The following is a 14,811-nucleotide window of genomic DNA, read 5'->3' on the forward strand; positions in this document are numbered from 1 at the left end:
ATAATTAGTATATTGTAAAGAACATCTGGGTTTTTACAGCTGTTATTGTGACACAACTTGTAGGACTATGATGTGTGTGTGTGTGTGTGTGTGTGTGTGTGTGTGTGTGTGTGTGTGTGTGTGTGTGTGTGTGCTCATTCGCTGATGTTCACTTCGTCTGTTTCTGCAGAGTACTGGAGTGCCAAGGTCTTCCGATTGTCAACGGCCAATGTGACCCCTACGCTGCCGTGTCCTTGCTAGGTCCTTCAAGGTGTGAGATCTTACACAATTAAGTGTGATTTTAGAAGTCAGCATGTACAACTTTATCACGTTTAGCTTTGAATATACATGGATGTGGATGATTTATCTCCATCTGCTTTTCTTTACCGCTCAGGTCAGAAGCCAAGAAGACTAAGGTGAAGAGAAAAACCAACAATCCACAGTTTGAGGAGGTTTTCTATTTTGAGGTAGTGTGTCAAGAAATGAAAAGATATATATATTAACAATACAAATAAGTGTAATTGTCAATTTTCCAGTTTCATGTAAAATGTGGCCTGATTCACAATCCCAGTTCCTCTGAAAGGCCATTGACCTTATAATTCTCTTTATTACACTTGAACGAGGTTATTGATGAGTTAAACTGTTGTGTTTTACTTGGGGAGGGGTTATTCCCAAATTACTGATAACTATTCGTGAACAACACCTCATTTTTGTATCAAGTTAGAGGTTTTCATGGCTAGTGAAAAACCTCGAACCTCATATGTTCCTCCCACTGAATGAGCAGTGGTATTTGCACAGGCTTCACATACATTAAACACGAGCTGAATTATTGATTTTTAGAATCTAAGATAGTAAATTGTGGTCTGTATGAAGAGCATAACTACGTAGAGCCCTCATAGCTATTGACTCCAAGGCTTTGGGGCAGTGTGGCAATGCCAGGTGTTTGCTATCACTCTGTTTTTGACATAATATCCTGTTAGCTCACTCGGGCATGTTTGCTGGAAGTTTAGGAGCAGGTTTGCTTCCAAAGTGGGCTTTCAGGCAGCGAGGCATTAAAAAGACAGGAACTGAGGGGAGGCATAAGATAAATAATTGGGGGCGGGGGGGGTTTGAGCTGTGATTACTAATTGTAGAAATAAAGCAGACATTGTAACTTTTACAAAAACAAGCGTGGCTAATAAACAAATGCTAACAAGCTAATGTATAGTTAGTATCAACAAGCTACAGTCATGTGAAACAGAAAGTTTTCACGGGATTTCGTGCACTCATGTGAAAGACTAAGTACAACCTTACTTCTCGGTCAGTATCATCAAGGTGCCGTTAATTAAATCCACTGATTAACTGATCATCAGCAAGTGTGATCACCTCTTTAAAAGCAGAAGTTTTAGCTGTTTGCCTTTCTGGAAAATCTATGTTTGCACAATGCCACGATCTTTATAAGAGTGGACGTCCCAGCAAATTCACCCCAAGGTCAGAGCGTTGCAATGATCCAAGAGGAAAAAAGCTTTTTTTAGAGAGAAAACAAAACATGGCAGCACAGCTTAGCAACGTTACATGTGAACAAATTAGAAAAATGTTCTTTGGGAAAAAAAACACTCTCTTTGCATTAGCTTATATGTAAAGATATTTTTCATACACCCCCTATCACACTGACCCCGTTAACCCTCGCTCACTCTGACATTTTTGTGTTTGCTCCTCCTTCTCGCTGAGGAACTTACTCTGCCGTGGCCTCCTCGTTGCAGCACCAGCAGACAGCAGGACAAGACTGTGATTGATTCAGACAAACCAAACAATCTGGCCCATTGATTTCTAGCCGACAAGAACGTCCTATTTATTCCTAACCACCACATGAACACAACTGTGCATTGCCTGTCATGCTTTCAGCTGGCAGCACCTCCCCCCTCGCTCTAACATAGCCCATCCATCATATTTCTGTCATGTGATCAGGTTTTTTGTTTCATTGCTTCAAAATGTCTTTTCTTACTGCCCCAAACCAGCGTGAGCGAGATCCTCTTTTGCACCCAAAATGATTTAAAATCGTTTTTTTTTTAAATAGGATGTAAACAAATTGAAACTTTCTCCATTTCTAGGTAACGCGGCCATTGAGCTACACAAAGCGGCAGTTTGACGTTGAAGAGGAGGATGTTGACAAACTGGCGCTGAGGTGAGTCAGTTTGCTGTCTTGTCTGTGCCGGGATCAGCGCTGAACTTGGCATGGCGTCAAGCCTCTCTGGTGTTTGATCGGTTCCATGCTCTTTGTGTTCAGGGTGGACCTGTGGAACGCCAGCAATCTGAAGTTTGGGGATGAGTTTCTGGGAGGTGTGCGTGTGCCCCTGCGGGTCCTGGGTCAGGCCGGAGTACACGACGCATGGTGAGAAAAAAACAGGGCACACATTCCACCCTCCACCCAGTCCTCGCTTTAGGATTACATGTTACAACTGTCCGTTTTTAATCCAGTCTAGTTTTAAAGATGTTATAAAACGACACTTTTTCCTGTGCAGGTACTTTCTGCAGCCCAGGGAGAACGGGGGGAAGTCTGTGAAGGTTGATGAGCTCGGCTCTCTGCGTCTGAACATCGTTTACACCGAGGACCACGTCTTCCCCTCCGAACACTACACTCCGCTCAGAGATCTGCTGCTGCACTCCGCTAATGTCGAGGTGTGTGCACCTGCTCTGCTAACCCCTCCCCCCCACTCAAGTACTGTTAATCGTGCTGCTAACCGCCGTTTCTCAACCCCCCTCCTCTGTGTTCAGCCCGTTTCAGCGTCCACAGCTCATACTCTCGGGGAGGTGTGTCGAGAGAAGCAAGAAGCCGCCATCCCTCTCGTGCGTCTCTTTCTTCATTACGGCAAAATAGTGCCTTTCATCAGCGCCATTGCTCATGCTGAAATTAACCGCACACAGTGAGTGACTCATTACAACTTTTAGACCAGTATTTGTTTGTTTTCACTCCAAATTCTCACTTTTTTGTTCTTTTCGCAGGGATCCAAACACCATTTTCAGGGGAAACTCGCTGACTTCTAAGTGCATCGATGAGACCATGAAGCTGGCAGGAATGCACTATCTCCAAGTCACGCTCAAGCCAATTATAGATGAGGTGTGACACTTTGATGTCAACACGTTTTTCATTTCCCCGAGTTACGTTTGAAAAATCTCTCATGAAATAATAATCGCACGCTTTTCTAACTCGCCGCAGATCTGCACTGAACACAAGCCCTGTGAAATCGACCCCGTCAAGCTCAAAGAGTCAGAAAACCTGGAGACGAACAGGGTAAGAAGGAGAAACCAAAGAAGTCTGTTAGTTTGTGCCGGTGCGTGTTTTCTGACTCCTGCTCTTCACACCTCAGGAAAACCTTCGTCACTATGTAGACCGCATCTTCAACGTTATCACAACCTCTGGTGTTCGCTGTCCCACCGTCATGTGTGATATCTTCTTCTCTCTGCGAGAGTCTGCTGCCACTCGTTTCCAAGGTAACCTGGAGAATGAATGGCTTAGAGGGGGATGAAAAAAGCTGCTAATATGAAACAGGAAATAAAGGATGGTAAAGGATGTGCAAGATGTCCAAGGACACTTTTTTTTTCTATTCACTCAGAAACAGAAAGGCTTTTTATGCTCTGTTAAACACTTAAACCTCCTTTACAACCCTTAAGGTCATCTGTAACACATTATGAACTGTGTCTCTTATACTGTGCTGCCTCCTGTTGGCCATTACATGGCACTGCATTCATTCAGAACGAAGAAGCTTTTACATGTTTTCTTTGTGTGGATATCCTGCATCAGTCCTGTTTTTGTGAAGTTGTGGACTTTCAGAACAGGTCTAATCAAAACTTTCTGTTTTCTGCTCTCTAGTTGACCAAGACGTCCGATACACAGCAGTGAGCAGTTTCATCTTCCTCCGTTTTTTCGCTCCAGCCATCCTCTCTCCAAACCTGTTCCATCTACGACCGCACCATCCGGTGAGTTTGATGGTTAACCCTTTAACGCCTAGTGCAGGGGTGTCATAAATAAGGCCTGGGGGCCAGAATCGGTCCAGCAAAGACCCCAGTCTGACCCACTGGACGGCTTTGGAAAATGGGAAGGGGAGGCATGGATTTGGACCTTTTAACTGTGTTTTTTTTTAATAGTTTTTACAGCCTTTCCTACTAATAAAGACCTCCACCACTGCCTTTATAGTACACAAAAATAACTAAGTTGTAGATAAACAATAACAATTAAAACACAGAAAAGTTTGCAGTGAGATACCAGATCTTTTTCTGGAGCTTTACACTTTTATTTGTGCTGACAGATTTATTATTTGCCATATTTATTTATATTTATGAGCCAGATGTAGCAAATATTATTCATTTTTATTAATGTAATAAAAGTTTAATAAAGAACAAAATATTTTTTTTGGCAATTATTTCATGATTCAGAGCTAACCAAGTTTAAACATTCCTGCTTTACTTTTTTGTGCTCTGGTCCTGCTTGAGAATTTTATTTTATTCGCCCTTTCCTGCCCTCAGGACCCTGCCACTTCGAGAACCCTCACCCTCATATCTAAGACGATCCAGACCCTGGGGAGTCTTGCCAAGTCAAAATCTGTGAGTTTCTCAGCTCAGCGTGCAGTTTTTCTGTTTTCGTTCCTGTCTCTGAGCTGGACTTCCTTTGTATTTCAGTCTAAGTGTTCAAAAATGCTGACCTCTTGTCTCTTTACATACTTTTTTTTGTGTCCTTCAAGGCCAATTTCAAAGAGTCTTACATGGCTGCTTTTTACGACTACTTCAACGAGCAGAAATATGCAGACGCTGTGAAGAATGTGAGTGTTTGATCTTTGATTTTCTTTCACGTTTCTTGCATTCAGTGAATTTTTGCCTGTCAGCACACACACGATCAAATAGTCTTTTAGTCTTGCGTGTCACAAGTAGAATAAACACAGATGAACAGATAATAAATGAGTGAATAAAATGATGTGAAAGCATTCATTTTACAGATATAAAAAAACTGGGATGGCACATGAGCCCGACCCAGACTTTTACCACAGCAATAAACGTTTTGATTGATGGCCTTCTTACGCTTAACCTCCACAGTTCTTGGATCTGATCTCCACGTCTGGAAAATGGGATCAAAAGAGCATTGAGACGCCAATCATGCTCAAAGAGGGGTAAGGAGCCTGCTTTCTAAAACTTTTTAAGATGCAGACTATAAACAGCTCCAATACTTCTCCTCCGAGATTCTTCTTCGTTAGATAGGTGGTCATATCCACAGTGGCCACTTTATTAGGTATACCAGTTTAACTGTCCATTAAAGCAAATATCTAATCAAGAACTAATTTAAGCCAATGGAACGGCAACATCAAGGCATGCAAAAAAGCGTCTCTAAACACACAATACATCAAACATTGATCTGACCATCTTCTGATGACTGCTGGAGGCTGCTGCCCATATTTGACCATGTAATGAAGCTCAAATCATCATTAGTTTCTTTAACATGACAATGGGTTCACTGTATTAAACTATATTAAAATGCCCTCCACCCTCCCTGGATCTCAATCCGTCTTTGGGGTGTGGTGGAACGTGAGATCACATCATGGATGTGCAGCCGATAAGTCTGATCCCCCATTTCCCGTCTTTATGCAAAACTAACCTAATCTGACTGTCAGACTAAACCTTTGCGTTACAGTGAAGCAGATTCAGCCTTTACATACCTGACTCCTTAAAGTAAACATTTCCGGAAAAGCTCCATCTGAGGTAGTAAACAGATTCTTTTGTGCTGACACGTTGGCTGTTCTGATGTTTCTAATGAGGCATTAAAGAGGAGGAGAGTTTCCATTTGACATTAGTTGTGCCAGCAATTCACTCACCAGCATCCCCACCCTCTTTTGTTTCTGCAACTGTGCGTAGGAGTGTAAAACTCACTATAAAGAGGGTTGATGGGAAGGGGTCAAAAGGCACGAAGGGCAGGTAAGAGATTCTCTATATAAAGGCTTTGCCCCTTGAGACCCCCCTACTGTTTGTGCACTGTGTCCCCACCTAAATCAGTCCGGGTATTTTTTTTTCTCCCACCAACATCATGCGCTGTGGTAGATGCTGCTGCACTTTACTTTATATCTGACCTGTATACAAGTGGTCTGTCTTGTTGTACTATCTGAAACTCTTATTATCTGCTCTGGATTTTAATCTTTCTGCATTTACATGGCAGTAGACCGACGAATACACTGGCTGTAATGGTATAAAGTAAAGTGTACACATTTAAGCCTGCTTACTTAGGAAGTGTAACCAGTGTTGATGGCCATAATTTGTTGTTCCTCCAAATGCCAGACATGCTTAGTGTGACCGCAGGGGTGGGTTACTGCAGTGATTGTTAACCAAGGGTACAGTATGTCACGAGAGGGTGTATTTTATTAAAGTTAAAACACAAACAAAACAAAAATTATATTTTATATTTCATTTAGTTAAAAGTTTATAGTAAAATAGTAAAAAATAATTCAAAGTAATTGTCAAAAGGGGAAATAGCTAGCTAAAATAATTGCAAAAAGTATAAATTGGCAAATGCTATCCGGTTGTTCAGTGATGACGCGATGAATCCTACTTCCGGGCCTAAAGTAGTCTGCGTTTAATATGGCTTTTGTGTTGTTAACATGTTTAATGTTATGTATTTTCTTCTATTTAATCTCAAAAAGCTCCTAAAACAGTCAGTGATCACTGTTGACCTCCCTCAGCTTTTATTACCGCTAATCATTTATTTAAGCTCAGTTTTTAAAACCTTAGGATGTAACTACAGCCCAGCCCATGCAGCAGTATATGAATGACTAACCTCGTATTATGGATGGATTATCTCAGTTGTTCTCCTGGCTGAAGTTTGGTCCTTTTACAGCATCCTGCCATGCGATTACATTTGTTCCTGACCACCGAGAACACTCACGTTAACTTTTATCGAGTGGAAAAAAGTTAGCTTGTTTATATTATGCTAACATAGCTGTGTCGCTAGCGGTCACGTAGCACATCATTATATACCAGCTAGCCCAACTTCAGTTGGGCTAGCTGTTTAGTTTTCTGTCTTCATTTATGTTGGAAGTGATAGCAGAGCTGTACGTTTTAATTTGTTTCCAAAACCCCGCAGTCAGGACATGCTATATTGTATTTAGAAGCTAGCGAGCTAACTCCCTGCTAACTTCTAACTCCGTTAAATGTCATAAATTCCATTTTCATGGATGCCTGGATGTTAAACTCAATTGTTACACCTGGTAGAGCAGAACGCTGATCATTTTATTAAAGATGAAAGACTTTAGACAGTTTTTCAACTCTCAGTAATGCCATAGTGATCGATTGATATATGGACCTGCAGCGGAGTTTAGGTCCAGACACGGCTAGTGACGTCAGACTGAACAACCGGATACTGCTATAAAATGATGAAACTTTGGATATGACAAAATTAAGATTAAGCAATTTTATTTATTAGCTATACATATGCATTTACAGTTAAAATAGCAAGCTACAACTGAGTAAGACTCTGACTTAACATTACAGATAAAAAGGCAAAGTTTCCAATTAAACATGAAAAACTGTTAAAATTGGTCACTAAATATAATCAATAGCTGTTGAATGGAGTGAGCTAAAATATGACTAAAAAGGTAGTCAAGTCAGTCGTTAAAAATGTGGTTAGCAATTTAAATTGTTAGCTAAAAATTTGATTTATAGTGAAGTTAGCTCAATAAAAGTTAGTTGTCAGCTAATTATATGGTTAAACAAGCACAGCTTCTAATCAAACACTGGTCACTAAACACAATACGTAGCTGGTAAATAGAGTCATAGCTAAATCTATAACTAAAAGGTTGGGAATGATTCGTTTAAAAAAAAAAGGTTAGCAGTTAAAATCGTTAGCGAAAACTATGGCTTTACAGTTAAAATGCCTCAGTTTAAGTTAAACGCTAGCTAACAATATGAAGTTACCACAGTTTATGGTTAAGCATGCTAAACAGTTAAACTAAAGGTCAATTGTTAGCTAAATGGTACAGATTAACAAGCACAGCTTTTGGTAAACACTGGTACTAAACTAAATAGCTGTTAAATAGAATCATGGTTAAATTTTGACTAAAATGATTCATGATGAAAGTGTTAATTAAAACCGGATTTAAAATTGCAATAACTTTATAAAATTAGCTCAATAAAAATTAATTGTTAGCTAATGGTATGGATAAACATGAAACAAAAAGATAATATTGGTCACTAAACATAATGAACAGCTATTAAATTGGGTGTTAGCTTAAATTATGACCAAATGGTTAGAAATTATTAACTAAAAATATGGTTAGTTGTTGAAATTGTTAACTAAAAGTATGAATTTACAGTCAAAATAGCTAAATATAACTTAATTGTTTGCTAACAGTGCAAATAAGTAAACACAGTTTGTTGTTAAACACAACAAACAGCTAAAATTCATTACTAGACATAGTGACCAATAACTGGTAAATGTATTAGCTGACTGATAAATGGCAAGTAAATAGTAAAGACTGACTTAAAATTTGAGTTGTTGATGACAAAGGGGTTTTGACTCCACCTGACAGACATGTCAGGTGGACTACTGTGTGAGCATTTCTTGGATCACATATCTGCCCCCATCCTGACCCTTTATGTCCTTACTCTAGAGTCTAGACTGTGACCATATCGCTACTAAACACAACTGAGTTTCCAACACAGCTTGCAGCAGGTGTGAGACCAGCATGTTCTTCACTCTGTAGTAAAGAGTTCAAATTGTGTTGTGGGAAAGTGTTGGTGCTTTTGTATTTCACATGACCTTTGGCCCCTAAAACGCAAAAATGAAAACCTTCTGCTGTTTACTATCCTTAAAAGGAGCATACCAGTGGTTTTACATGTTTTAACAATGAATTGTGTCTTTCACAAAACATTAGAAACATTTTAATACAATGATTTCAAGCAACAGGCAACCACTGGTTCCTTTAATTGAATGTGAATGTCAGTTTATAGAAATCAGAATACATCCTTGAAGATATCTAATCCATTATATTGGATATTTACATCATATTGATGGCATTAAGGCGCAAAAGAGAGTGACATGTAAACACAGTTTTACAAAACTTTAAAAAATACAATAACTTTTAAACAACTAAGAAATTGATTGGCTTATTCCCTAAAAAATGAGTGCTGATGATGTCATGCATCATTTTTCTTGCATTTCATCTCTAGCATGTATATTTTCATAATGAAATGGAATAAAGAGAAATCAGTGGTTATATGGAAGGCTGGAAATAAATCACTAGAATCCTGTTTTAGTCAGTGATTTATGCACAATTTGTTGGTACTGGGGTAAAATATGCAAAAACACTGGTACCTTTACCTGCTGACCCATCTCATTTTTTGACTCATAGGCTCATGATCTATGAGAGCTGTACTGTACTTAAAAAAAAAAAAAAACATGTACAGCAGCAGTTAATTCAAATAACTGCCAGCATGTAACTGGAATGATTAATAGAGGACTGCAGCCGATCCCTTTTAAGCGAATAAAATGGCATTTACAAATAGCTTTTCGTCTTACACATTTAGGTAGCACACTTTCCGGCGTGAAGAAATAAAAATGCTCATCTCGTATTTTTCTTTCCCATTTTTGTACAGGTTCATGATAAAGAGAGCCCAGGGGAGAAACCGGTTTGGAATGAAAAACTTCAAGAAGAGATGGTTTCGTCTCACCAACCACGAATTCACCTACCACAGAACGAAAGGTGCGCTCTTGTGATCTGCTCGTGATCCCAGTAACGTTGTTTACTCACCTGATTGTGTATCATCAGGATGGTGGGGACATGGGACAGAATCTGCATACTCATCATCCAACATATGTGGAGGATATTAGGTTACTGAACACACATACATGAGCAGTTTTCAAATTCCTTAAGCAGAGGGCTATACTACTTAGAAAAATGGGAATCACAATGGTGGTTATCAACTTCCTTTGTTAAACCATATGACTTCCTATGAGTGCATCCTGCTGATAAAAGTCTATAAAGGCCATAAAAATAGAGATAGAGATTTGGAAATATAGCTTAAAATTATCTTCTGGGAGCTGCTCAAGCATCATCCTACCTAATAATAATAATAATAATGGATTGCATTTATATAGCGCTTTTCGGAACCCCTCAAAGCGCTTTACAATACCACTATTCATTCACTCTCACATTCATACCTAGACAACATCTTGATATGGCCTGGCAGGCTGAACTCATTTCATGAACTGATGTGGAATAAACCAGCTGTGCTTTCTAATATCATCTTTTGTATTAGATCTTCCACATATGTAGATCTCTTTCTGATTTTTAAATGGTTACGTAATGAAGAAAGGTGAAATATCATCCTACAAAGAGAAGTCACAAGCTTATAATTGATGTTAAAACTGATCTCAACAATCTGCATGGGTGTAAAGTGCAACAAATTAAACATCTTAGAAATGGTAGCCAATTGTCTCTTTTAACTGTTAGATTAAAAACTTACGATATGAGTAAAACAATTTTTTTCTTTAAAAAAAAAAGTCCATATGAAAATACTACAACTCCTTATCACGACAATTTGCCACAAAGCAGAAAGCCTAACAAGAAAAGAAGCTGGACGGAACAGGTCAAATAAAATGTGTATTTACACCATACTACGCATCTCAATGACAGTCATAACAATCCAGTTTGTTATTACCTCAACAGTTCCATGTCTGATGTTGTTCCTGTTCCCACCAGGTGAGGGAGCTCTTTGCAGCATTCCCATAGAGAACATTCTGGCTGTAGAGCGGCTGGAGGAGGAGTCTTTCAAAATGAAAAATGTAAGGAACCCCCTGTGAGCCCTTGTGAAATATTTGAGGGTTTGAACATTTGGGCCCAAATCTCTCCTACAAGTGTTTACTTTCTTACCTAACTTGCACTCTTTTCTTCCCACACTCCTCCTTCAGATGTTCCAGGTCATTCAGCCAGAGCGGGCGCTCTACATCCAGGCCAATAACTGCGTAGAGGCGCGCGACTGGATCGACATCCTGACCAAAGTCAGCCAGTGCAACCGCAAACGCCTGAGCACCTACCACCCCTCAGCCTACCTCAACGGCCACTGGCTGTGCTGCAAGCTCTCAGCAGACACGGCTCCCGGGTGTACGCCCTGCACCGGGTACATAAAGTTGCTAACATCTGCGCAGCTTCACATTCCTGTGCTTTGTTTCCGCTCTCTCTCATTCCATGCACGCTTCGTTTTTTTCAGCGGCCTCCCGGCAAACATCCAGCTGGATGTAGATGGTGACAGAGAGACCGAGAGGATTTACTCTCTGTTCAGCACATACATGACCAAACTGATCAAGATGCAAGGTTAAATGCCAAGCGCATGTTTTGTTTTTTTTTTCAAACTTCCCACATTTGTGTTTTTTCACATTTCCGTCTCTCATTCCGTTTCCCGCTGCAGAGGCCTGCGGCAGTAAGTCGGTATATGACGGCCCCGAGCAGGAGGAGTACTCCACCTTCGTCATAGACGACCCCCAGGAGACCTACAAAACCCTGAAGCAGATCATTTCAGCCGTGCAGACGCTGGAACAGCAGCACACCAAGTACAAACGCGACAAGTTCAAGAAGACAAAGATAGGCAGCCAGTACGTGCACTGCTTGTGTTGTATTAGGAGGTTAAGTTATAGATGAATGCATTTATTGTATCTTTAACAAAGTGGAGGCGCTAGTTCAGAACACTGCAGTCACATTTTTTTTCCCTTTTCTTTGTCCTCAGAGAGCATCCGATTGGAGACAAGAGTTTCCAGTGCTACATCCGCCAGCAGTCTGAGAGCTCCACCTACTCCATCTAGCCACAGCCCTGGATCCGGTTTCTGTGATGGACAAAACCAGCATATTTTTCTCTACTGCAGAAAAATCCACTGAAACTGAGCTCTGTGTCTGGTATTGAGTTTTGAAGCATTTCCCTTGTCTAAAATAACTTCCTTAAGATGCTTGTGGAAGCAAAGCAACCTTTCACCCCGATCTGATCGTGTTTTGAGAAAATGACAACTTTACGACTCGTTGCCAAACTCCAAGAGCCGCGTATATGGACCTACCTGCAGTTTCTCAAAGTGCATCGCTCCACATTCGGACAAACAGACCTCACTTTTAGAAGAGAGAGAGGAGAAAAAAGAGGAGCACTTGTGGAGGAAAGGAGGGATATGAGTGAAGAGGTAACCGTCTCCTTTACATGACGTGACGAGAGAACAAAGGTTTTCACTGGACAGTTCTGACAGTGACCAGCACGCACTTTAATCGCCTCCAAATCTTCGGACGAACAAGCCTCACAGCACAGTTTTCAGAAAGCGACTTTTACCTCTTTGATTTGTGTGCGGTTATTTTAAATGTTGTTGAAATTGTTACCTTTCATATGCCGTCTGACGGACGAAGCTCCAGACGAGAAGGAATGACTGCAGCTTATCCCCTCTGCGGGTGATGTTATACCTGTGTACCTTTCACTTTCAAGCTTCTCCCCCCAGCGTCTTCGGGATACAAGTTCAGGGAGAGCCACAAAAAAACAAACAAAGGGATCGTCGGGCCCATTCACAGTCCAAGTGACTTCATTTAAGCTACCGAAAATCTCTCCACACACAGTTTTAGCCCACATTTTAAACCCTTTTAAAAGAGTTTTCCACGTTTTGTTTTTAAAGCTTTGGTCTGTCATTTGGTCGTCATGTAACCAGTACCCAGGTTGGCATTTCCCCCTCCCCTTGCCCGCACAGGTTATGCTTTAAATTACATCATTCAAAACCAGTTTCTTTAGATGCAGAAAATGTGCACGTGACAGAACAAGTCCTTTTACAGGTACAGCTGTACAGTGTAGTGGACTACTGTATGTTATACTGATACAAACAGAAAGGGAGACAGAATATTAGAGAACGCTGAGTACAGTGTAGTCCAGTACAAAACTGGCTTTAATAACTACAGCAGAGCAACTGTTTTGTGTCATAAGACACAATTTTCATCACTCACTGTCCATTTATGGTGGATAAATATAATTAATGTCAGAAAAGCAGCTTTAATGATGAAATGGAAAGACACTTTTCCCCGACACACAGCGCTGGGCTAAGGCCCCACAGCTTGACATTAACTCAGAGGCCTGTTTCACTCCTGTGTAAGCAGGAAAATAAGTAAAAGCCAGTCTACCCCCTTCAGCTATCACAAATGAGATCATTAACAGGGATGTTTTATTTTCAGATACACTTCTAATTATTACACAAACTAACATTTTAACCTGTCTTAGTTTGTAATTGTGAAATGGATAGAGTGTGACTGATTGTGTTGCCCCGCTGGTTACCTAATAATAATGTGGTTCTTTTGTTTCTGTGAGTTAGCCTCCCACTCCCTCCATACCTTGTCGTTTGAACTCTTATTTATATGCATTCCACTGAAAAGCTACCTGCTGTGAAGCGCCTCACCATCTATTGAAGGTACAGGATTTATTGTTGCTAGCCAGCTGTGTTGTGTTGTCCCACGCTTTCGCAAAGGCGGACGCATTTTTTGTCTTTCACTCCGACAGTGCATGTGAAGTGTAGACAGCAGCCTCTGCAAGCGACTACAAACCACGACTTTTGTATTTTCTGAATCCAAGTATGTGCTTATGTAGCCTCGCGGGTGTTCGCCCCCATGGTCACAGGATCCCAAACAGTGCCAGTTATCACTTTTCTAAAGTTCATTTTTGAAATATATATATAAATATATTAAAAAAATAAATAACTGTACTGTTTGTAAAACAGCTGAGCAACTAATCCAATTATATGTTTTTGTTTTTTGGGTGGGTCAAATAAGGACAACAATTTGACTCAACAATTTGACTCTGTTTTCTATCTTGTCATACGGAAATTTTGCTGTGTATCTGAGCTGGATGAGGTGTGTGTGTGTCTGTTATGTGGGTGTGTGCTTGTTTTTGTCAGTGTGGACACATGTGACTGACATGATGGGTTGTGTTGCCAATTGATCAAACAGTGTTACAGGTCAGGAAAGGCAGATCACTGCCTGTAATTATACTGAAGACACTGTTACTTCACTCTTGGCCTGACGTAGCGTATCCCCTCTTTCCTCTCATATACAATCACTGTTTCTTTTCAAGAAGATTTTGCCAATCTATTCTCCCCAGATGTCTTATGAACAGTAAAAAAATATTAAGAGAGCAGCCTGGGTTTAATCTCTTTCAGGTTTTCCTCCCCCTACAGGTTACTAACTCTCCTCAGGTTTATGAAACTCATATTTATTATAACTTTCATTCAAACCTTCCCAGAATTCCCAGCGAAGTTGGTGTGGGTATGACTCCTCCAACCCCGATACCCATAAAAGGAATGAATTATGCAATAACGGTGTTTCAGCATGCAATAATATTAACAAGCCCTCGATAAGCCTGTCAAGTGATCACAAATTAACAATGCACATCTGCTGATGTTTTGCAGTCAGATGCCTCTTCAGATAAACACATATTATAAAAGGGAGAACAGTGTATTTTGTACAAATATTTTAAAAGTATTAAAATAAGCCTGTTATTTGTGTACATAAAACAATTGAATGAATGGTGAAAATGTGATGTGTTTTCCCCCGAGTAACCAAATGAAACAATTATTAATGCAAATCTGGTGTGTGTCATTTATTACTTATCAGTAAAGTCTACTGTACAAACTCACATTAGCAGATTTATATTGTTTTGTTAGAATTGCCCTGCCTAAGTATGCCAATCTTGTAGCATCTCACTGATAAAGACGTTATTGCTATCATTATTAGCACTCAGAGCACATTACACTCCAAAAAAGGCCCACCTTAAACACGAAGTAGGAATCTTTCACCTGATGCCATAACAGATAAT

At 40.2% G+C, this 14,811-nt stretch overlaps 1 protein-coding gene across 3 annotated transcripts in view; it reads left to right on the plus strand.

Moving 5' to 3' along the window:
- Positions 1 to 14,631, plus strand: part of rasa3 (RAS p21 protein activator 3) — a 40,155-nt gene extending 25,524 nt beyond the window's left edge. The window contains exons 6-25 of one of the 3 annotated variants that reach the window (XM_085456309.1): positions 170 to 250; positions 374 to 446; positions 2,070 to 2,143; positions 2,246 to 2,350; positions 2,481 to 2,637; positions 2,734 to 2,882; positions 2,962 to 3,076; positions 3,176 to 3,250; positions 3,327 to 3,450; positions 3,830 to 3,936; positions 4,483 to 4,560; positions 4,698 to 4,775; positions 5,047 to 5,120; positions 5,860 to 5,919; positions 9,589 to 9,695; positions 10,695 to 10,777; positions 10,904 to 11,112; positions 11,203 to 11,306; positions 11,401 to 11,584; positions 11,716 to 14,631. In XM_085456309.1, coding sequence (XP_085312435.1) covers positions 170 to 250; positions 374 to 446; positions 2,070 to 2,143; positions 2,246 to 2,350; positions 2,481 to 2,637; positions 2,734 to 2,882; positions 2,962 to 3,076; positions 3,176 to 3,250; positions 3,327 to 3,450; positions 3,830 to 3,936; positions 4,483 to 4,560; positions 4,698 to 4,775; positions 5,047 to 5,120; positions 5,860 to 5,919; positions 9,589 to 9,695; positions 10,695 to 10,777; positions 10,904 to 11,112; positions 11,203 to 11,306; positions 11,401 to 11,584; positions 11,716 to 11,791 — 2,113 coding nt within the window. In that variant the 3' untranslated portion in view covers positions 11,792 to 14,631. Of the gene's footprint in view, positions 1 to 169; positions 251 to 373; positions 447 to 2,069; positions 2,144 to 2,245; positions 2,351 to 2,480; positions 2,638 to 2,733; positions 2,883 to 2,961; positions 3,077 to 3,175; positions 3,251 to 3,326; positions 3,451 to 3,829; positions 3,937 to 4,482; positions 4,561 to 4,697; positions 4,776 to 5,046; positions 5,121 to 5,859; positions 5,920 to 9,588; positions 9,696 to 10,661; positions 10,778 to 10,903; positions 11,113 to 11,202; positions 11,307 to 11,400; positions 11,585 to 11,715 lie in introns of all 3 variants that reach the window. The other 2 variants (XM_085456319.1, XM_085456329.1) reach the window with 2 other exon arrangements.
- The last annotated feature ends 180 nt before the right edge of the window (positions 14,632 to 14,811 follow it).

Source organism: Copadichromis virginalis, linkage group LG1 (assembly GCF_057382275.1).
Source record: "Copadichromis virginalis isolate Kocher_CV1m ecotype Utaka linkage group LG1, C_Virginalis_male_GT1.1, whole genome shotgun sequence".
In the NCBI taxonomy this organism is placed as follows: Eukaryota; Metazoa; Chordata; class Actinopteri; order Cichliformes; family Cichlidae; genus Copadichromis; species Copadichromis virginalis.